At 45.6% G+C, this 23,450-nt stretch overlaps 1 protein-coding gene across 5 annotated transcripts in view; it reads left to right on the top strand.

Annotated features, from left to right (window-relative positions):
• The window catches only part of SLC4A11 (solute carrier family 4 member 11), a 100,581-nt gene that overhangs the window by 66,681 nt on the left and 10,450 nt on the right, over positions 1 to 23,450 (top strand). For all 5 annotated transcript variants that reach the window (XM_051798169.1, XM_051798167.1, XM_051798168.1 and 2 more), the window contains 8 exons: positions 6,587 to 6,712; positions 7,460 to 7,573; positions 8,586 to 8,718; positions 9,021 to 9,094; positions 14,537 to 14,786; positions 15,476 to 15,582; positions 16,666 to 16,834; positions 20,123 to 20,296. In XM_051798169.1, the coding sequence (XP_051654129.1) occupies positions 6,587 to 6,712; positions 7,460 to 7,573; positions 8,586 to 8,718; positions 9,021 to 9,094; positions 14,537 to 14,786; positions 15,476 to 15,582; positions 16,666 to 16,834; positions 20,123 to 20,296 (1,147 nt within the window). The remainder of the gene's footprint in view (positions 1 to 6,586; positions 6,713 to 7,459; positions 7,574 to 8,585; positions 8,719 to 9,020; positions 9,095 to 14,536; positions 14,787 to 15,475; positions 15,583 to 16,665; positions 16,835 to 20,122; positions 20,297 to 23,450) is intronic.

Genomic DNA, 23,450 nt, shown 5'->3' with positions numbered 1-23,450 from the left:
CAAACTGTATGTTAAAAAGGGTCAGGGTATTGTTACAAAACCTGTGGAGACACAGAAAAGAGCCCAGTGAAACTCCAGAACCACTTCAGCTCAAATGGGAAGTTCTGGCCTGAGGAGCAGTTGTGCCCTTTCAAATAGGATACAGGGAAAGGGGGATTTAAAAAAGAAAACCCTGTATATTAGTATGTGCCATTTCTTCCCTGAAGCCAGAAATTAGGATGAATTCTTTAAGGAGCTGCTTGAAATGAAAACCAGATGGAGAATAAAGCATCTGCCATAAACCACCGAGACTGAAGGTGATCAGGAATGTGGAATTCCTGGACCATCTCAAAGCAGCAGAGTATCAGAACATGAGGGATTTGAACTATCCAAGTGTATCTGCGCTCCAGACAGCCACATGTGCATCATCAAAGAGCTCTGAATTGCACAGATGCTGCTTTTTGAATGGTTGGAGTCTCTAAATCCTCAACCTGAGAAGCATCCTGGGGTTTGGTTTGGACAGATAAACCAGTGAAGGGCGGGGTGATAAATGGTGAGGCTGTTGTGGGACCAGCACATCCTTGGTCAGTTGGAGTTCTGTGGGATTGGTCCTCTTCACACACTGCACAAAGCTGGCCATTAAATTATCCTTAACCACTATGATTTAGGAAAGAAAGAATAGTCTTCCTCTTCTTTTTCCCTCTTACTCCAGATTAGGAACCTGTCAGCTTTGTTTTCTGAAGTCTTGTGCATCTTACTGAACGTGCAGAGATCAAGGAAGAGTTTTCTAAACTCTTGGTCCAGGATTTTAGCATTATAGGTGCTTGTAATAGATGTCTTACAGCAGGAGCACGTGAAGATGAACAGTTGGATCATGCTGAGCTGAAAACCACCTGTAGTTTTCCTTTAAACTGGAATTTGCACTATTTGGCACATGTTCTCTTCTTAATGTCTGCAGCCTTTGTATGCAGGATTCTGCTGTCTTAAAAACCAGTTTGATTGATCATCATTCATCCTGATCTTGTCAGAGAGGCTCAAAACACGTATCAATTTTATTACTTTTTACATCTCAGTCAAGCCACAGGAGCTTCCTGAAATTTCTTTTATATTCAGGCTGGTTTGACTGGAGGAGGGAAACCTGCCTAAGCTCAGATACAAGTTTTCTGACACTCCTAAAAGTTGCTGTCTTTATTCTTCAGTGTCTATTTTTCTGGTGCAACACAGAGGAATAAACACCAATGTAGTGCCTGAAGTGCCCAGTGGGAAATTTGAGGTGCTAGAGATGTTTCTGGTGAGCTTTGCTGTGTTCTACCATATCCCTTCACCCCCTGAGGGGAGGTAGAGTGGAGGAGAAAGAGGAGAACTGAGGATTATTCCCTTTCTCCCTGTTTTTCTGGACCTGTGTCTTTGGTACATGGCTGTGGTGGGTGGATAAGTTCAACTGGAAATGTGGATTTCTCCCTGTCCTTGGTCCTGCAGAGAGTCCCTGACCAGCTCTTGAGACTAAGGCCAGCATATCTGCTGGCAGAATCCTTGGAATTTGGTAAGGTATTTGCAGGAGGGAGATCTTCAGCACTCCCTGTAATGCAGGCATGCTCAGATGGAAGGCTTGAAGGCACTGGAAAAACAGAATTTGAAAGGGAACTCTTGTCCTGCTGGTTGTCTAACAGAACTCAGAGCTTAAACCTGCTGGAATGGTGCCTGTGGATTTGGATGTGCCAGATCTTTGACTCTCCCACCTGGCTGGCCTGGCCACCTTGTCTGGCAGGATTCCATTCTTGAGGAAGGAGGAGAAGTGAAGGGATTGCAGATAATCTCTTCCATGCCTCTCCTGCCCTGAGTTAGATATGAGGGAGCTCGTGCATCCCTTCATCCCCAAATATCACCTGGGGGCTGAAGTTGAACATCCTCATTTCTTGGATGCTTTGGGGCACCGTGACCTGGGTTGCTTTGAAGTCTCTCCCTGTCTCAGTGGTGACAGAAATGCTTTGAAGATGCACAAAAGCACCTTGTGTTGGCTGTGGATTTTCCTTCCAAGAGACCAGCACTTCATGGGAAATGGACTGAAAGGTGCAAGAGAGGAAGGGAAAACTCTGAGCCCTTGATTTATTCCTTCCTGCTTCTCTACTCTGAGCACTTGCTTGGCTTCTCCAACATCAGTAAGAGTGGATTTCCTTTTCCAGTGAAGTTCCTGGTCCCACTTGTGCTGTGATTTACTCTTCACAGGACTTCAGGGAAGATTCATCTCCAGAACATTAGGCAAAGTCCAGGAACCATCAAATAAGTGAAAACCCAGCTTGAGAGCATTAGAAGTTTTGTGTTTTTATGACTGAAGACCTAAGAACAGATATTCTTGTAGTGTTTTTAACATTAAAATATGATTATTTTTTTTTAATTAGAGCTTTAATAGACATGTCCTTTTTGCTATGCTGTGGGTCAATGTAATTAAACTTGTTTTGCACAGGATATTTCAGAGAATTGGCAAGGAACATTAACACAGACATGGACATTTCATAGAATGTCCATCAGTCAAGACTTTGATTTAGTAAATGTAAAATTAGTAGAGTTAAGGAGCCCTAAGTGCAGTCTTTGGGTCTCCATTTCCTTATTGATGTAAAATCCCAGGCAAAGCAAGGCCAGGAATGTTGCAGCTTTCTCTGAAACTCTCCCCTTGTCTCTAAAAAATGTGACATTTCAGAAATCCAGGCAAGTAAAGTAGAACTGTCATGCTGATGAACATAAAATATAATTGCTCCTCATTTCAATGTGTAGACATACACCTTAATTTCAGGGGATTGCTCCTGTAATAGTCAGCTACTCAAACCTCACAGCTGGACCCAGAGCTGATTTTTTTCTGCTGTAAATGTTCATGGTGCAGGTGGAGTGACACGTTTTTCAGTGGCTTTATGAGCCTGTCACAGATGAAATGCCACCACAATGCAGCTCACCTTCTTCTGAGTGGAACCATGTCAGTCCAGGGCTGCCAATGCAGCCTGAAAATGCTTTGCCAGATGTTGATTTTAAAAAGGCAAATTGTGGTTAAGGCTGGATTTTAGTGCTTATGATGGGTGGGTCTGTGCAAGGAGGCAGTGTTTGATCAGGACTTTAACTGAAGTTAGAGTGAGCAATCATCTCTGTGAAAGGTAGATTTTTGTGAGCAGTCATCCCTGTGAAAGGGTAGATTTTGGTGAGCAGTCATCCCTGTGAAAGGGTAGATTTTGGTGAGCAGTCATCCCTGTGAAAGGGTAGATTTTGGTGAGCAGTCATCCCTGTGGAAGGGTAGATTTTTGGGAGCAGTCATCCCTGTGAAAGGTAGATTTTTGTGAGCAGTCATCCCTGTGAAAGGGTAGATTTTTGGGAGCAGTCATCCCTGTGAAAGGTAGATTTTTGGGAGCAGTCATCCCTGTGAAAGGTAGATTTTTGGGAGCAGTCATCCCTGTGAAAGGTAGATTTTTGGGAACAGTCATCCCTGTGGAAGGGTAGATTTTTGGGAGCAGTCATCCCTGTGAAAGGTAGATTTTTGGGAGCAGTCATCCCTGTGAAAGGTAGATTTTTGGGAACAGTCATCCCTGTGGAAGGGTAGATTTTTGGGAGCAGTCATCCCCGTGAAAGGGTAGATTTTTGTGAGCAGTCATCCCTGTGAAAGGGTAGATTTTTGGGAGCAGTCATCCCTGTGAAAGGTAGATTTTTGTGAGCAGTCATCCCTGTGAAAGGGTAGATTTTTGGGAGCAGTCATCCCTGTGAAAGGTAGATTTTTGGGAGCAGTCATCCCTGTGAAAGGTAGATTTTTGGGAGCAGTCATCCCTGTGAAAGGTAGATTTTTGGGAGCAGTCATCTCTGTGAAGGGTAGATTTTTGGGAGCAGTCATCCCTGTGAAGGGTAGATTTTTGGGAGCAGTCATCCCTGTGAAAGGTAGATTTTTGTGAGCAGTCATCCCTGTGAAGGGGTAGATTTTTGTGAGCAGTCATCCCTGTGAAGGGGTAGATTTTTGTGAGCAGTCATCCCTGTGAAAGGGTAGATTTTTGGGAGCAGTCATCCCTGTGAAAGGTAGATTTTTGGGAGCAGTCATCTCTGTGAAAGGGTAGATTTTTGTGAGCAGCCATCCCTGTGAAAGGGTAGATTTTTGTGAGCAGTCATCCCTGTGAAAGGTAGATTTTTGTGAGCAGTCATCCCTGTGAAAGGGTAGATGTAATCTGGTGTAGTTGACTCCATTGCAAAGTGAATTTTGCTGCCCACCAGAAAGATTCTTTGCTCCTTGGATCTCATCTGGTTGATTATGGATTAAGGAAAGTACTGGAAGTCTTGGACCCAGCCAGGATGAATCACAGGGTTGTTGAGGTTGGAAAAGACCTCCCAGACCACTGAGTCCTGTGCCTGATCCTCACCTTGTCCCCCATCCCAGAGCAGCAAGTGCCACATCCAGTCATTCCTTGGACACCTCCAGGGGTGGGGACTCCACCACCTCCCTGGGCAGGCCCTTCCAATGCCTGACCACCCCTTCCAGGAAGAAATTCCTCCTGATGTCCAACCTGAACCTCCCCTTGAGGCCCCATCCTTATGTGGCATCAGGACCTCTGTGACCAGCAAGGATTCCTGCTGCTTGCTTTGCAAGGGTTGAAACTGAAACCAAAAGCCATGAATGAGTTTTGTTGATGGTCTTCAAGGCCTCTTCTTTCCTTCTGTCCTCTCTTACTGTAGTTTAACTACCCAAACCTTTTTAAAAAAAACATTTATTTGCTTCTCTGGTCCCAGTTGCTTGTCCTTTTAGGAAGGCAAAGCTTTAGGATTTCAAAGCTTCCAGGCATTGTTGCTTTCTGACCTTTCCTGTTGGAAAGATTCCTTTGTCCATAAACCAGTATTTTGGAGTGACACAGAGTCCTCTGAACAAGGATGGGACCATCTCTGGTTATAAAACCACCACTCAATCCCTGCCAAACCTTTCCTTGTCTCCAAAGGCCTCGGGCAGCTTGGAATGTGAGGTAGGACCTGCAGCTGTTGGGCTCAGGATCACATGAGAAGTCTTCATCTGTGAGAATTAGATTTCAGGCCCTTTGGTTGCCAGGAGTGGTCAGGAATGTGACCTGTGGTTTCTGAATCTTCACAAGAAATGGAAAGGAATTTGCCTGGGAACAGCTGGTCCGATGACTCCCGGAAGGTCAAGCTCATATTTACGTGCTTGAGATGTCTCTTGTCGAGTTTCAGCCTCAAGTTTAAGGATGCTCAGAGGTCCTCTATATGTCTGTTCCTCTTGTGCCTGCAAGCAGGAACCTCACAAGGTGTCCTTCATTCCTGTGGCTGCCTGTTCATTACACATCACCTTTGATTTTTGGGTTTTGCATCCTCTTTCTGTCCTTATCTCTGCTCTGCAAATGGTGCAGAAAGCAGATGTTAGATAAGATCCCAAAGTCATTGAGAGACCTTTTTTTGTTTCATCCCAGGGACAGAGATTTTCAGTGTTGCACCAATAACCTCTAAGGCCAAGTCCTCCCTTCTCTGATCCAACTCCTTGGCTTTTACCTCTCTCAGCAAGGGACTGATCCTGCGAAAGCTTAGATGGGAATTTAGGAGCCTGTGTGGGATTTCACTGCCCTGGACCCTTCCAGAAAGGAGAACTGGGCACCTCTAAGCTTGTCCAAGTGTTTTGCAGCAGGAGCACCATCAAGGAGGGTGGCACAGGCAGGCCACCTTGAAACAGGGCTGTTGCAAGGTTTTCTTGGAAAAACACTTTCTCCAGTGTATCTGTTCTGTGGGAAAACTCGTGTTCTCCTTGACCAGTATCAGCTGTTGTCACTCTCCCTCTCTCACTCTCCCTCTCTCCTGTGTGAGATGAGCTCACTGGGGAGGCAACATCAGCCAGAAAACAGGAAAGGGAAGCGAAGCTACTTCACAGGCCCTTAAATTCATGTTCTGACACTTTAATTCTCTTTCTGGCTGCTTTTTGTTTTGGCCTGGTGTGTTTTTTCCGACGGAGATGAGAGGGGGTGAGTGGATGGAAAAGAAGGAAGCTGTTCTGTCAGCAGGGCTTGTTAAAGCAAATCTCAGTGTCTCGATTCCTGCCCTCCTGTGCTGCTTCTTTTGGTAATCTGCTACCATTAATTGGCTCAGAGTAGCATATTATTGATTCAAACCTGCAACCTGGGGAAAAAAAACCCAAGTGCTTCATGTTTTCCTGCCCAAGACATGATGAGTTGTGAAGACAAGTGATCATCGAGAAGCTCATTAGGGACATAGTCCAGAGTACCTGTAAAGTTGGTGTTAAAAAGGCAGAGATGGGGGTTTATGAACCCTAAACATACAGTTTCTGCCTTGATCCTCTTCCAGGCTTTTGGGACTGGTAAAACTGTGGAAAAAACTTCTTGTATTTCCTTTTTTTGATGATACCAAAAATGTCTGGTGATGCGTTGGTGCTTCTGCTTCTGGTCCCAGGTGAATAAAGGAGTGGGGTTGTGCAAAATCAGAAGTTAACAACCTACTTACATGTGTAAAGTGTGGACTGAATTTCTGCTTTTCAGCATGGAAAGAACTGGTGGAACACATGGCTGATGTGAGTGGGGTTTCAGTGCTTTTTGGGCTGCACTAACGTGGGTTTTGGTGTGTTTTGCACTAGGTGTTATTGGAAACAACAAAGCTATAGGAAAATACATCACCACTATGATATTTCTGTACTTTGCCTGCCTCCTTCCATCCATAGCCTTTGGGTCACTCAATGATGAAAATACACGAGGAGCTATTGGTGAGTTGATCAGTTCTGTGCATCTCATTCCATGTGTTTAAACTCTGGACACACAAAGTTTTCATAGTTTTTATTAACTAGGGAAAAAACCCCCCAACCTAAAACTACAAGTGAAGGGGTTTGTCTTCTGATTAATTCATTACTTTCTTAGAAGACCAGGAGAACTGAACACTGCTTTGGATAATATCATCTGACTTAGACTGATATGGACATATCCTACTGTATTTAAAATTATGCTCGCTTTATGTAATTAATCTGCACATTTTACCTGGTAGAAGTTCCTGCACTTTTGATCTGAATTTGATTGCCAGTATCCAGATCACTGCTATAGAGCAAAAGCATCATCCTTTATCCCAACTGTGACCCTGAAGCATTTCATGATGCTGTCACAGCTCATAGGAATCTATGTCCAAATCTTGTCCTGGAGGCCTCCACAAACGCTGGTTAGGTTTTATAGCTGTTTAAAATAAAATAAATATATTTAAATATATACATAAACACCCAAACACCGAAAAAAACCCTAAACCAAAACCCACACTATTATATATAAAGTCACCTATTCTAGCTGAATATCTGGAAGTCTAAATTGCTGGTACAAGTAGAGTCACTTTTTGTTTTCACAGTGTCTTACCTCTCTGTAAGCTCTACACGTTGTTCCTACTAATTAGTGGTTGGCTTCTCTGCCCTGTGAGTGTTCCTTGACTGAGGGGTGTTGATTAAAATCCCTGTTTGTTTATCTCCTTCCAGATGTGAGGAAGACAATCGTGGGGCAGTCCATTGGGGGGCTGCTCTATGCCCTCTTCTCAGGGCAACCTCTGGTTGTCCTCCTTACTACAGCTCCTTTAGCAATCTACATCAATGGTGAGTCTGCTCCAGGTGTAAATGAGGGGTCTGGTGGCATTGGTGGGGTGGGGCTTTGTATGAGAACCCTGCAGTCCTGTTGGAGCTTTAGTTGTGTTTGTTTAATAAATGGATATTAAAGGGAAAAGGTTCTTCTCCCAGAGAGTGGTCGGGCACTGAACGGGCTCCCCAGGGAAGGTGGTCATGGCACCAACCTGCCAGAGCTCAAGGAGGGTTTGGACAATGCTCTGAGGGACAGGGTGGGGATTCTTGGAGTGCCCTGGGCAGAGCCAGGAGTGGATGGTTCTTGTAGGTCCTTTCCAGCTCAGGCTATTCTGTGATTTGGGTGCTGAGGGAGAGGGAAGGAATTTGATTCAAGTCTTGTCAAATCACAGAATATCCTGAGTTGGAATCAGAGAATCAACCAGGTTGGAAAAGACCAACCCTTGATCCAACTCCACAGTGGTTCCCAGCCCATGGCACTGATGCCACATCCAGTCTCACCTTAAACACCTCCAGGGATGGAGAATCCACCCCCTCCCTGGGCAGCCCATTCCAATGTCTTGATTACTCTCTCTGTAAAAAATTTCTCCCTAAAAGAAGAGACCCACAAGGATCATCAAGACCAACTCCTAGTTTAGTTGTTTTCTAAATAAATCCCTTTTGCACAGAAAAAGCTTCATGAAAATAAGCATTTTTTTTTTCAGCTTCCACAAGGAAATCTGTTTCATTAATGGCTTTCTCATATGGCTGCATTCAACCAGCTTGAGGATAAGAGACTTTCCCTAGGAAAGGTGCTTTAAGCAGTGGGAGAGAATATTTTTCCAGGTGTTTGTCCTCATTCCTAGTGGGAAGAGGAGAGCAGTTTGGGTTGATCCAGTGTCCCTCTGGGAGTGCAGGAACGGGGGTTTAATGGTGTGTGTGCACTGGGGCAAAGGCTTGGAATTGGTTCCTTGTGCCGTGGAGCAGATGGGAATCACAGGGTGGTGATGACACAAGTTTAATCTGACACATGGTTGCTTCCCTCCTGCAGTCATCCGAGGAATCTGTGATGACTACCACTTGGATTTCAATGCTTTCTATGCCTGGATTGGACTGTGGAACAGCTTCTTCCTTGTGATGTACTCCCTCTTTAATTTCAGCCTTCTGATGAAGCTCTTTAAAAGGTAGCTATTTTCAAAGGGGTCTTATTTTGATCAGATTATTCAGCAAATGGAAAAATTATACATTCCACAAGCTCCTTAATTACAAACTTGCTGCAAAAATGTATTTTCTGAGATGAGGCAAGTATCATTTTGGCTTATTGTTCCAACTTGAAAGAAGCTCTAAAAGATTCACTGGGTTTTCTTTCCTAAGCTGGAGTTCAACTAAAATGGGTGTATTTTCATGTAAATGGATGAATATGCTGATTTTTTTCTTTGAACAGAGTCGAACGCAGCTGTATTAATTCCTGGGATTTTTTCCACAGGTCAACAGAAGAAATAATTGCACTTTTTATAGCCATCACATTTGTGCTTGATGCCATCAAAGGCATTACAAAAGGTAAGTCTTGCAACGCTGTTTTTTGGTGCAGATCTTTGCTTTGCCTCCTTGTCAAAGGGAAATACAGGGCTGCAAATGTGTGTGATGTTTTGCTTGTTCTGTGTTCATTCAAAGTCTTCAGGAGAAAAAAAAAAAAAAAAGGAAATCAGTGTGAGGGACTGAAGCAGCCCTTTGTCAGCACTTTTACCTGGATGTGCAGAATTTCCATCAGCTCTAATTTCAAGACAGTTTTAGAGACAGATTTAGTTTCTAAACGTTCACCAAATGGAGCAACCATAAAGTTATTGATGTGAAAGTCTTCTCCTGGATACCAGTGTCTTTTTGAATGGTCCTGGCAAAAACAAAAAAGTCCAGTTTAAATGCAGTGTATCTGGGGTTTTTTTCTATGTGGATTACTCAAACTACAGGGGTGGCAGTTGAAAGATGGGTTGAGGTTTCCCATTTTCACATGAGCTTCGAGACCCTTCTTTAATGGCAGCAGTGCCTTTAAAGGCAGTGCCTTCCAGCAAGCTCCTAAAGCTGCTTTATGGCCACTTGGTCCCCATTTTTGGTTAAATTCTGAGTGTGCATGAAAAGCCTTGGGGTTTGATGGATTCCTCCCTTCCTCCCCACCAGGATTGGCAAGAGGTGCTTGTGCAGGTGAACTGTGTTAGCAGAGATATCACGTGAATGCCATTTCTGTTCATCTCAGTGAGGAGTTGACCAATATCCCATTCCTTGATTTTTATTACCTACTGCCCAACAGCCCTAAGTTTGGGCTATCCTTTGAATCCTTCAGGATATATCTAAGCACATTCCTTGTTTTTAAAGATACTCAGGCTTGGTATCTCTCATGCAAGGAGAACACCTTCCAAGAGCGGATTTGACACTGTGAAGCAATTTGAAGTGAGATACTTTCCTTGCTTCATTGGGAATCCTTAATTTGCCCTATGTGTGCTTTGATTGTGCAATCAGAGGGGCTTTTTTTCCTCTGCAGAACACCTGCATCTCTTAAATCTCCTGCTTAGATAAAGCTTGGTGAGGGAGAAGTTGCTCTGGGATACTTGTTCAGAGCATCCACTGGTCTTGTCTGCCAGACTGTCAGGAATATGCAAGTAATACCTCAGAATATTGCAGTGAGGACAGAAGATGATGAAGGGGAGTGGCCTTAAACTCACAGAAGGCAGGTTTAGATTAGATATTAAGCAGAAATTCTTTGAGGGTGGTCAGGCCCTGGCACAGATTGCCCAGAGAAGCTGTGGCTGCCCCTGGATTTCTGGAAGTGTCCAAGGCCAGGCCGGAGGGGGCTTGGAGCAACCTGGGCTAGTGGAAGGTGTCCCTGCCCATAGCAGGGGGTAGAACTGGATGGTCTTTAAGATCCCTTCCAGCCAAACCATTCCATGATTCTGTGTTGGTGTAATCAGTGAATTAGTTGAATTCTCCCTTGTACTCTTGAAGGACTGAGTTTATAGGAATGATGGTAATAAAGTCAAACCAAGACTCATTTGCCAACTCCTGTTGGCTTCAGGCATCTGGGAGCGTTCAGAGCATCCACAGATGGGACCCCAGACACAGGAGGACACCAGTGCTGGCAGGCACAGACTTTATCCTTCACCCTTTTAGAGCTCATATTTAAAGATATGACACCAGTGCAACTCCCAGCTCCGTGTTTGGCTTTCTTCTTCCCCTCCTGTTTTGTAGCAGGAGGTGATGGTTGCTGCTGCTGCCACTTCTTCCTCCCACTCAAACCTTAACTGCTCAAATCTGAGTGAAATTAAAAGTCCAATTTAAATGCAGTGCATCTAGGGTTTTTTCCTAGATTTTGAAATGTAAACCTTCTGTGATCTTTAAATTTAAATACAGATATACTCAGTGTGAGGCAACTGGTCTTTTCCCTCGTGACCCACTTGCCCCGCTGACCTCATCCACTTGTGGAGTGCCCAGCCTCTTTTGAAATCTTAAAAGATGGTACAGAAAAGTTTATTACTGCCTTTAAAATGGCCTCATGGTTGAACATGGGGCATTTTACACTGGGCTGAGCTCTATCCCAAATCTGAGCAATTAGGTAGGAAGATGAAGCCGGGATCTTCTCCGTGCTGTTAAATTATGTCGCAGCTATCCAGCTGCCATCACCTTTGGGGCTTCCTTAGTGCCAGGGGACATGCCACCTTTTCCCAGATGTTTTCCTCAGCCTGGTCCCAGCCTTGATTTTTTGGAAGGTCCTGGTGCATGTGCAGGAAAGGAGGGGGAGGGCTGTGGCAGTGCACAGAGGAACCGAACCCTGAGCAGTCGCCCCGTCCCGGTGACACTTGTTTTCCCTGCATGGCCCGGCCACCAAAGCTGTGTTTGTTTGATCTTGACATCTGCACTCTGCAGGAAACAGTGGGGAGCCAGCTGAGGAAAACAAAGCCAGCTCATGTTGTTGGAGGGAGCGTGAGCACACGCCAGGCTGGAGAAGGGCTCGGGTCCAGCCAGGGCACCACCGGCTCCGCTGCTCTCTCTGAATGCTGGCAACGAGGTCCACTGAGCTCTCCTATAAAAACAAACTAGAAATGTGCAGGAATCAAATCCTTTGTAGCAAGTTTGTGGTGCAGGATGAAGGCCTTCACTGGCCAGCTTGGCATGTTCCCATGGCTTTAATTAAAATACAAGAATAAAGCGTAGTCACAGAATTATAGAATTTCCTGAGCTGGAAGGGACCCATCAGGATCATCCAGTCCAACTCCTGGCCCTGCACAGGACACCCCAACAACCCCACTATGTGCCTGAGAGTGTTGTCTAAACACTTCTGGAACTCTGACAGGTTTGGTGCTGTGACCACTGCCCTGGGTCAGATTTTTCCTCTGTCCGGGATGGACTGGAGCAATCCTACCTGGTTTGGAGGTGAGGGTACAGACTGAATTGCATCCTCAGAGGTAGCATGCAATGATGTGCTCAAGCTGAACACAGGGCACCAAAGATCAGCCCTAAATATATTATTGCCATATAGACTAGTGTGGGAGATTGAGAAGATCCACAAGACCCAAACCAAAGTCACTTGTTTCTTGTTTGTTCCAGTTCAGATCTAAATACAGAGGTGTAAAATTAGGCTTTGTGTAGTTCCTGGGTGTGAGCTGTTCAGTTCTCAGATGCTCAGTAACTGTGGATGTCTCTAGGCCTCAGTAACCCTTAGTCAGTTGTGATGGTGGACAGGCTTTTCATCCTGGCCAGCTGCTAATTCCCAGGAAATGCTTCCACAATCACAGCATCCGTTGATGCTCAGAGCTGAAAAGTACAAATCCTCCAACAACCCATCCTGTGCCAGTGTGTGGGTCAGGGCAGTGCTGAGGCCTCAGTTTACCTGTTTGCAGAGCAGTGGTGGGTGTCCTACCAGGGCTGGACACAGCTGTGAGGATGGAGGGAGGAAATGAGAGCAGAGCCTCTTCCGTAGCACGGGATGTGGAACACACAGACCTTCCACAGGGCTTTTAAATCCCCCCAGGGATGGGAACTGTCCCCCTGCCCTGGGCAGCTGTGCCAGGGCTGGACAGCCTTTTCCAGGAAGAAATTTTCCCAGTATCCAATCTGAACTTCCCTGGCACAACTTGAGGCCGTTCCCTCTCCTCCTGTCACCTTGTTCCCTGGGAGCAGAGCCTGACCCCCCCCCCCCTCAGCTCCCCCCTCCTGTCAGGGAGTTGCAGAGCCAGAAGGTCCCCCCTGAGCCTCCTTTTCTCCAGGCTGAGCCCTCCCAGCTCCCTCAGCTGCTCCTGCTACTCCAACCCCTTCCCAGCTCCTTCCCTGAACATACTCCAGCCTTTATTGTCTTCTGAGGGGCCCAAACCTGCCTCAGGATTGGGGTGTGACCCTGCTGGTGGAGGTTGAAATGAGATTGCTTCTTACTTGAGGGGTCCTTTCTCCTGCTTTAGAGGTCATCTCCTCCCTTCTGGCTGCTGTTGGTGCAAACTGAGTGGTTAAATTTTGAACTGTAAACCTTCTGTGATCTTTAAATTTAAATACAGACATACTGAGTGTGAGGCAACTGGTTTTTTCCCTCATGACCTACATGCCCTGCTGACCCCATCCACTTGTGGAGTGCCCAGTCTCCTTTTTAACTCTTAAAACACGGTACAAGAAAGATTATTACTGCATTTAAAGTGTCATCATGGGGTATTTTACCCTGGGCTGAGCTCCAGACCAGCAGTAACGCAAACTGTGCTTCAACCAGACTCAAAGTGGTTGCAAAAACACCAATCTTGCTTTGCAAGAGCGTTCAAAGATTGTTTTCCTCGTTTTCAAATATTGTAATTACAGTTTGTCTTCCCTGCTTTCACTGTTGCTGCTGCAGGTAGAAAAGCTGAGGTGCTTAGGGCTTTCAGAACTTTGATTATTATTTGGAGATGGGGGAAAATGTTATAGAAGGAGCATTATAGGCTAAGCTTCAGGTTATTGTATTGTTACCTAAAGGGGATGGTTTTGTCCTTAACTTTTGAGTTTCCTTATGAGAGGTTTGAAGGGGTATTTTGGCTGAAACAAAGGTAGAGGGACTGCAAAGCTCTGATGTGGTGGTTTCCATTCTCCTCTGTCTTCCCCTGGTATGGGGAGAGTGGGTGCTGTCTGTTGTCATCTGAACACATATCTTGGGAGTACTGAGGCTGCAAAGCCCAACTCCCATCTTCTGGTTTTACTTTATTCCTGGGACTCCTCAATCTGTTGTTCCCCATAGAGGTGAAATGATCCCAAAACCATTTTTATACACTTGGACCTGGAAAATACCATAGAAACAGGGACATAACTAAATGCTCAAGAGCAAGAGTATCTTTACAACTGCTGATTACTCATATAAAAGCCTCTGAGCTAACCTCAGACATATATGGACAGTTCCAGGGGCTTTGCTGGGGGTTTTGCTCGTACAGGTTCACTTTGTGTTGCTCTGTAATTCTGTTTCAATTTGCAGTGTAAATTTAAATGTTCTGCCAGGTTTTGCATATCATCAACACTTATCTTTAAAATTTGGATTAGCTTTGGAGGAAAGGTAATTACTGTACCCTTTATAATATACTGCAGGATCAGTGCAGCCTGGCTGCTCTTAGTGTGTTCAGAGAGCTCTGATGGAATTTGCTCAGCAGGATGCTGGAAGTAGGTGTCTGTATATAAATACATTTATCTCAGAGCAGTGATTCCAGCGTTGGGAACAAAACCACATAAATAATTAGCACTGGAAGTCCTTACGGTTGAAACATGTTGCTGTATAGATTAATTCAACTTTTACCTGGTAAAATAAGTTAAAAAAAATCCATTTGTGAAGCGCTGGCTTTGTAAGAGAAGCAATTCTGGTTTCTTTTCACTGCTTTGAGAGGTAGAGCTGTAAACCTGGTGAAGCATAACGTTAATACTGCATGATCAAGCAAGAAAGAACCACTTTATTTTACTTGCTTTGGTTGTCACAACCCTATCCTAATGCTTGCCTGTTGGTTGTTTGTACAGTTTTTAAGAAATATTACTACTATGGGAGCACAGGAGACAATTACTTGGGAAAAGAAGGAGCTGATGCTATGTCAAGCCTCGGCATCAATACCACCTTCTTGATGAATTCATCAGTGAGCAGATCCATGTCCCTAGAGAATCAGACATGCACTCATGGTGTGCATTATGGACGTGAAACTGCCGTCCTTAGTCTCATGTTGATGTTGGGTACCCTTTGGCTTGGCCATACGCTCTATCAGTTTAAGAAAAGGTGAGTTGCTTCAGCCTTGGAGCTCAGACTGCTGATTATTTCATGTTACCTGTTGCTTAGATCTTAATCCTGTAACCCCCAAACTCTTCTGTTAACGACGGTGGAAGCCAAAGCCGGAGATGACACTCGGGGGACCACCTGGAAAGTGTCACCAGAGAACACGGTGTTCACTCACTGGCCTCACAAATGACTTTCTAAAAACCTTTGGGTGAACCATGTAATTCACGTTGGGATCCCTGTAACTCCCTCCAAACAGGCATTGAACTGTTTTGGTGGGCAGAAAATCCCTGATGGTGCTGGAAGGTCTATTGGAATGTTCTCTTGGGAGTTTCAATGCTCTGATTTGGGTTTTACTCCGATTCTCTTAAAGTTTTTCATTTGAAATGCAGTAAGCAATTAAAGTAAAGTGGAAATGACACACAAATGGGTGCTTGGAGGACTTTTTTTTCCAGCTTGCAGCTTAGTTCTTTGTTTCTTGGTGTTTTGCTTATGCTTTCATCAACCTTCGAAGGCTGTAGATTCCAGAGGACTAAAGGCTGAATTAGACCAGTTCTTCACTACATGTGTTTCTTTAAAATTGCAAGATGGGACTGAATTTTCACTTGTTAGAGCATTAATGCTGTCTGGGTTGATTGAGTGATTGTCAATCCACGTGATGTTGATGGAGTTCTTCTGTCTTTCCACTGCAGCCCCTATTTGCACGCGAGAGTCCGCGAGATTCTGTCCGACTGTGCCTTACCCATTTCAGTCCTGACTTTCTCTGTTGTGGGTTCCTGCATCTTCAAGGAAATTGAAAGTAAGTTCTATTTTTGTTATGAAAAAGAGAAGTGAAATCCTAGAGGGGTTTTGCTAAAAAATAGCAAAGTTCTTTAGTATAATTTCACAAACCCTGTGTGTACCTCCCACCACTCCAAGAGCTCTGATTTCCTCACAATGAGATTTCTTTCATTTAAAACCCATATCAAAGGAGGCTGAGTCAAGTTTTTTTCTCCAGAAAAATTATCCAAATGTGTCTTTTCAATGAACCTAAAGTGTGTATGTCTTACAATAAGGAGGATCAACACTTTCTGGCGGAGTAATTATGAGGCAGGGAAGGGTTGTTGCCAGTCACACCATAGAATTGATGGTTCCAATCTGTCCTCTCTGTCTCCAGTTTAGATTTTCCCAGTTCAGGTGAAATGGTGCAGAGCATCTGGGCAGTTCTAAGCTACATAAGGAAATCTAAAAATGAGACACCATTCATTGGCCAGATAGATCAACTTTTCCATATCAGGAAGCGATAATGGGGACAGGAATTGCATTGTCCTGCAGTGACGTGAGTGGGTGATGTGAGGAAATGTATGGAAACAAATAAGAAATGGCTTTTTGTTTTTTCTGTGATGGCCATTCCATCCAGTTGGATTGTAAAATGGTGTGTGACCATGTGTGATTTATCCCTAGTCGTGGATTGCTTCCAATGGCAGGAAAGTAGGGGCATTTTATACTGAAATGGCTTGTTGGGTATGAGGAAGTTTTCAAATGCCTGAGTTGATTAGCTGCTAGTTAGAAATAAGGTTTTCTAATCTAAAACCACTTTGCATCTGTGGAAAACAAGTTTCCCTCTTTTGTTTTGCTCAACCACATGTAATGCCTCGCTAGAACTAGCAGTGATCTGTCAAATCAGGAAGGCAGCCAAGTTCTGAGTGGATGGAGGAAAAACATAAACCAAAACAGCCAGATGGAGCCGTCTTCCATGGCCTTCTGGCTCCCACGTGCCGGAGCATCTCGCCTGGTTGGCTGCACCGGCTCCCAGGAGTTTGTGGTGTGGGTAAAACACGGAGTCCGCGCGGATGGTTGGACGAGAAGGTGCCTCCTAACGTCGTTCCCGTCCTCTTTCCAGTGTCCAGTTTCAAGTACGACACGGCTGACAGCTTGTTCGTGCTGGCCCCTGTGCAGTCCCTGTCCATCGGGTCGGTGATGAGCGCCATGGGCCTGGGCTTCCTCCTGTCCATGCTCTTCTTCATCGAGCAGAACATCGTCGCCTCGCTCACCAACGCCCCGGAGAACAGGTAATACGTGGGGCTGGGGCTGGCACTGCTCACCCAAAGCTTGTCCCAGCATCACAAAACGCGTGTTTTCAAGAACTCCTGTTGCCACAGATGAAAGTAGCTCTGCTCCTTGACTCCTCCCCATCCCCAGTGTTGTGGCAGTGAGCCAAAACCTCAAAGCATCCGTGAGCTCACCACCTCAGCCCGTTTCTTCTTTACCTTCTGCTCATCACCATTCTTTTTTCCCTCCCTAAAAGTCTTGAGGTGTTTTTCAGGAAGAGTTTTGGGAGCCAAGGTGTAGTGTGGTGAATGTTAAGTAGGTATTTTGCATGGGTTGAGGTCTGTGAATGTACCTCTGGATATTTAGGGAGTGTCTGACACGTGTGGACACTTGCACTGCCCTTGCAGCACAGAGAATTTGTTGAAAATGAGAAGTCAATGACCTACATAAATGTCGTAGGAGCTGAGCACCAGAAGTGTCTGGAGCTGTTAGCTCCCAACTGAAAAAGGTGGAAGTGGAATAAAACAGTATGTCCTATGTCTGATAAGCCTTAATTTATGTGCGAACTTGAGACGTTGCTATTAAAATATTCCCTCTGATGTTTTTTTTTGTGCCAGCTGCAGTCAGATATGATATCAAGAATGATAGTGTATGAGTTTTTTTCCAGGGGAAACTACCATGTCTCCAAGGGTTTTTTGCTAATGTAATGTGTGGGAGGGTTCTCTCCTTGCATAATATACATTAGCATTCTCCATGTTGTACTGGAGTCACACAATCTTAGGGGAGAGGAGACAAACTTCAGTTCAGTTACACTAATTTAGTTCCCTTTGACCACTTCTTATCTCCATTATATCCCTTTAAGTGTTGCATAAATCTGTATGTAAGTGGGTCATCTCTTGGCTAATACGAATTTCTTCTAAACTTTTGGTATTTTCCACTGGAGTGTCCTTAAGCAATGTGAAATATTGTGTGGAGTTGTTCAGGGTGTTTTTCAGAATGCCTCCTTACAGGGCTGAGCTGATGCTGATCCAGTGTTGGGGCATGGGTTTTTAGAGATGGAAGAACAAGAACTTGACCCTTTCTATTTGTTGGTGCCATCAGAGAATAAAATACTGTTGTCTGTACCAGCCAAATGGAGAATGTGCTCTTGATGTCTTATCAGATGTAGTTGTTTCCTTTTGTAGAAAAAAAAGACAGGGAAAAGATGATATTTGCCTGAAAGTACCTGATGTGTTTTGCTGAACAACAATCAGAGCAGGTGTAAAGGACAGTCCAAGGAATACTGGGCTGTTTGAGCAGTGTGAAGATAACCAAGGATAAGACATCCAGATCTTTGAGCTAGACAAGCTCAGAGAAGCCTGTCCATGGCTCAGAGCAAGTGTACAACACACACAGTGCTGGGTCCAGTGTCCTGAAGATCATCATAGGGTAGTTTGGTATGGAAGGGACCTTAAAGATCATCTACTTCCAACTCTCCACTTCCAGCACCTTCCACTAGACCAGGTTGCTTAGAACTCCATCCAGCCTGGTCTTGAACACTTCCAGGAATGAGGCAGCCACAGTTTCTCTGGGCAACCTGTGCCAGGGGCTCACCACCATCACAGTAAAGAATTTCTTCCTGATATCTAAACCTGCTCTGTCAGGTTGAAGCCATTCCCCCTTGTCCTGTCACTCCAGACCCTTGTAAATACTCTCTCTCCATCTTTCCTGTCGGCTCCCTTCAGGCACTGGAAGGCCACAATGAGGTTGACCCCAAAGCCTTCTCTTTTCCAGGCTGACCATTCCCAGTTCTCTCAACCTTTCCTCACAGCAGAGGTGCTCCATCCCTCTAATCATCTTGGTGGCCTCCTCTGGACTCTCTCCAGCAGGTTGTTGTATAACCTTTGTACTTGGAACCCTCTGCAAAGGGCAGACAGGACAATGACACAATAACCCTGGGGATGCTGAGGGTGCCTTTGCTCTGAGAAAGCAGCACATGAGCAGGAGCTGTGGTTTCAAAGCAGGAAGTGTGTTTACAATCCCACCCTTCCTGCCAGCACCTTCCAGCTCAGAGGCACTGCAGTGTGGACATCTACCTGACCTGGTCACCCCATGGCCTCCTCCGTCAGTGGAGGTGAGCACTCCCAGTGAGATCAGTCCTTTTGTTCCAAAACTGAACCCCACCCAAGATTTCTGCTGCCCAAACAATGGCATCTGCTGCTCTTTGAGGTAGATACTGGCCTCAGATCTCCGTGTGCTGGGTCAGATCTACCAACTCCACGCACCTCATGTCGTAGAGTATCTTAGATGGCTCCGAGTCTGTGCTTAGGTGTTGAACTGAGCTTGTTTGGGTGGCATTAGGACACCTAAGTAGTGCTGCCTTTCCAGCTGATGATGCCCAGAGAGCAATTCAGCTGAACTCTGTTGTTGTGTGAGGATGGCTGGGCAGAAACACAGCCTTAGACCTTTCAGTTGGGTATTAAAGTCTGAGAACTGAATCCTTCCCCAACTTTTCCTCTGAACTTTACTTGTAGTATCTGAGCAGCTGGCACCAGATGGGAATATTCAGGAAAGGGGCAGACCTTGCAAAAAACGGCAAGGTTAAATTAGATGTGAGTTCAGTGTTGGTGCTGCTCTGAGCGTAGCCCTTGCAAAGGGGATGTGACCACCTTCCTTGCTGGAGTCATTTAAGACCGGATTGGATGGGGTTTGGAACAACCAGGTCTAGTGGAAGGTGTCCCCGCCCTTGGAGCTGGATGATCTTTAAGGTCCCTTCCAACCCAAACCATTCTGTGATCCATTCCATGATTCCATGACTACCAAGGAGGAGCTGAAGTTTAATGAATTCCTGTCCCATTTTCTTATCATGCAGTAGCAATTACATAATTAGGGGATTACTGCAGCATCTCAAGCACGTGTCCTGCTCATGGGGAAGGAGGGAGATCAGGGTTAGAAACAAGACAGATGAGAAACTTCAGTGTCAGTAGTTTGTCAGCCGGTGCCGAGGATTTTAACCGCTCCCTCCATGGACTCTGCTAACAAATATAAACGTGGATTTTTTCACTGCTATAAGTGCATGAGCAAAATGCTGATGAAATTTTCATGGGCTGTTATTTTAGCAGGCTGCCTTTCTGCTCAGGGTTGTCCTTCCCAGCTGACGACTGCTTTTGGGAGCAGCCTATCCCGTTAGCATTCACATAACTCAGGAGGTGCGAGATCGCTGCCTGTGTGGAAGAGCCCTTGAGTGACTTGAATGTTATCATGTGAGCTCAGGCTCGGCCTGTGGTGTTTTGCCCCAGGTGTAACTGTCAACAAAATCCTCCTTTCAGGCTGGTGAAGGGCACAGCTTATCACTGGGACCTCCTGCTCGTCGCGCTGATCAACACGGGGCTGTCCGTGTTCGGCCTGCCCTGGATCCACGCGGCCTTCCCGCACTCCCCGATGCACGTCCGGGCCCTGGCCTACGTGGAGGAGAGGGTGGAGAGCGGGCACATCTATGAGACGTAAGTAGGAACTGTGGGGACGTCTTGGATCTCTTTTGGTTTCACTTGTGGCTTCCCGGCCCTTTGGGAGCAGTGGGTTGCATGGTTGTGGAGTTTGCTGTCGTCTTGAGGACTCGCGAGGGGTGAAAGTGCAGGGAGGATGCTCCAAAAGAAGTCACCTCAGCCAGCACCCTGCAGGAACTCCACCCACTCCAGTGCAAATTCTCCTCTGGAAGGGTCAGCCAAGGCCTTTTTCGGTTTTGTCCTTGTGGGAAGCTCAGGAGATGTTTAGGCCGGGTCTTTCCAGATGTGTCCACCACAAAGAATCCAGGCTGATTCACTGCCTCAGACCTGCCTGGTGCTTATTACGAAGGGTGGGAAAAATGCACCATTATTTCAGAGCTTCCATAACATCCTCCACCGCATTTTGGGAAGGCAAAATGCTTAAATTCTCTTGGTTTTAAGCAAAAGCAAATGTGAAGTCCGGCCCAGGCCACAGCTTTCTATTTAAGACCAACTTTTTTGCTGTTCTAAGTTGAGCAACAGATTCTTATCAGAGGCCTAGAAAAAAGAATAAATTAAAAACCTATTTCTCATGAAACCTGCTCCAGAGTAGAGATTGTCTGGCCTGTTTGATCTCAGTGTGTTACAGCTGAGTGCTTTTACCACAGAAGTGGTAATTTCCACTCACATACCATTAGTTTTAATTATCCTGCCTTGGTTTCGTTTTCTGAGTCGCCACTTATCAGAAGTGAGGCTAAGTGGTCATTTACTTTGGGGGATGGGGTGGGTCTGTCTTGATTCCAGCCTCGCCCTCACGCTGTTCTTGGTGCCAGCTGGCCCAGCCCAACCAGGCACAGCTGCTTTTTGGGTCAGGGATGGACAGATTTCACCTTCCACATCTGGAAACTGCTGGGTCTTGCTGCTCCCTGCAACTCTTTTACAGATCTTTCCTGGGGGATCAGTCCCTTGGGCTTGCATTCCCATTAGTATGTGTTGCTATCACAGCTATATCACAGAACCACAGAATATCCTGAGCAGGAAGGGACCCACAAGGATCATCCAGTCCAACTCCTGGTCCTGCATAGACACCCCAGAAATCTCACCCTGTCCCTGAGAGTGTTGTCCAAACCCTCCTGGAGCTCTGGCAGATTGGGGTCCATGAATATAGTAAATGGTAAATCCTTTAAAAAAAAAAAAATCAACTTTGAAATTTGAGTTCTGTAGGGTTTTAGTCCATGCCCTTGCTCCTTGTGTCCATGATCTGCTCTGGGATGCCTCTACTCTCCATTTCTTTGAGAGCTGTAGAATTTACACTTTGAAAACCACATGCCAACCCTCCCTCCTTGTCTCCTGTTGCCAGTTTTAATACCTGGTGTCTTTTTCCCTGTTTTTCCACTGTCTTGATTCTTCATTCTGGCTTCTCCTTGACAAAGTCAAGTCCCCTGCCTGAATTAAGGACTAATTGCTGTCCTTGTCCTCTCCTCCTTCACCCAGCTGCCCAAAACTGAGCATCAGAGAGGCAGCTCTGTGATTATCCTGGGAGGGCTGAGGGATGCCCTGACCTCACTGAGGGTGTTCCCTCACAGCCAAGCTCCTCTCTGCTGGAGGCAAATCGGTGCTGTGAGCTGGGTATTGGGAGTGAAGAAGGGAATGAGGATTTCCTAGTGCTTTGAACTCCCTTTGAGACCAAAGCTTTTTGTTCTCTGCAAAGCACTGAGCTATAACAGGAGGCTCCAAGCAATGTAGTCATCCTTTTTTTTCCCTTCCCCCCCCCTCCTCAGCCAGCTCTGCTGCAAGAGGAACAAAATGAAGCTCAATTAGAAAATCAGCTCTGTCTCCCTTGGCAAGCTCCTTTCCTGCACTCAAATCAAAGCTCTCACAGGATGATGATACAAACAAGAATAAAGATCAGCCACAATGAAAGCAAAATTTTCTTCTCCCTTGTAGAGGAATGATTTGAGTTTCCTGTGTCAATCTGCAAACAGACACTCGTTACTCACATGGAGAAGTTCGGGAATGGCTAATCCCATCCCAGCCATATTTAAGGAATTTTGAGGAAATGAGCCTGGATTATACTCTTTAATCTTTATTAATTACTTAATTTCCATCGCAGCACAGGCTTTCTGGAGCTGTTTCCTCCTGGGCCAAACCAGACTTTGAGCACATGGAAATCAGGGTTTCTTCTGTTCACTTAATGTGACTGTGATGTCCTCACCCTGGAAATGAGAAAAGTGTTAGAATTAACAGAAGGCCAATTTAAGGCTGGGAACATCAGCTTTAAAGATGTCATGTTTGGTTAATTATGAGCAATTTTAACTGTGTTCTTGTAAAATATTCCAAACTAATAAGTGGCATTAGCAGGAGCTGGCAGGAGTCATTGCAGTACATCTTCTGTGTGATCAGTGCTGTGATTGCTGCATCCCCAGGAGGGGACTGTAGAAAATTCCCTGAGCTTCAAGAATCTGTTCCCAAAGGGCTGCTACTCTGAGCAGTTCTGCACTTGCAGCTGGTTGAAATGTGGTGCCTTCAGAGCTCCTTTTGCTCCTGAGCTCTTTGATTTGCATGACTTCACTTGCAGACTTGTGTGTGCCTGCAGGTTGTGAGCAGTCACTTGGATGGGTCAGATCTTTGCCTGAAAGAGCAGAAATCCTGCCTCTCTAGGTTGCCTGATGATGAGGCCTGGGAAGCTCTTGCTCTACCTGGATGAGGCTGATTCAGTTAGTGGATCCTTTAAGTCCTGCTTCACTGGGCCACTGGAGTGGTTCTGGTAGCTCTGAAGTTGTCTGACCACTCCTTGTCAGACTGAAAGTACTTGGAATGAACAGTTGCAGTTGCACTTTAAGTTCTGATCCTCTCCAAGACTTCTGTTCTGTGGTGATTCAGACCTGGAGGCAATGGGAAAGATGACAAACTATATCCACTTAGGTGTTGTCCCAGTTCTACCAGAGCTGGAAAGAGTGAAGTTCTACTCTCCCTCAGCTTTTCCAGGCAGGGGCAGGGACCCCTTGACACAGGAGACCTGCAAGAGGATCCAAACAAAGTCTGTTTGGAAGGAGTAAAGCTGTGGTTCCTGCTGTTTAAACCCATTTAAAGGTCACTTAAAGGTTAACACCTCTGTGCATCCTGTCTTGGTAATCCTGGATAATGTGTATGATCTGCCCCATTACTCACT

Source organism: Manacus candei, unplaced genomic scaffold, assembly GCF_025592945.1.
Source record: "Manacus candei isolate 608988 ecotype Guabito, Panama unplaced genomic scaffold, ASM2559294v1 h1tg000048l, whole genome shotgun sequence".
Taxonomy (NCBI): domain Eukaryota; kingdom Metazoa; phylum Chordata; class Aves; order Passeriformes; family Pipridae; genus Manacus; species Manacus candei.
This window is presented reverse-complemented; position numbering and strand designations above follow the sequence as displayed.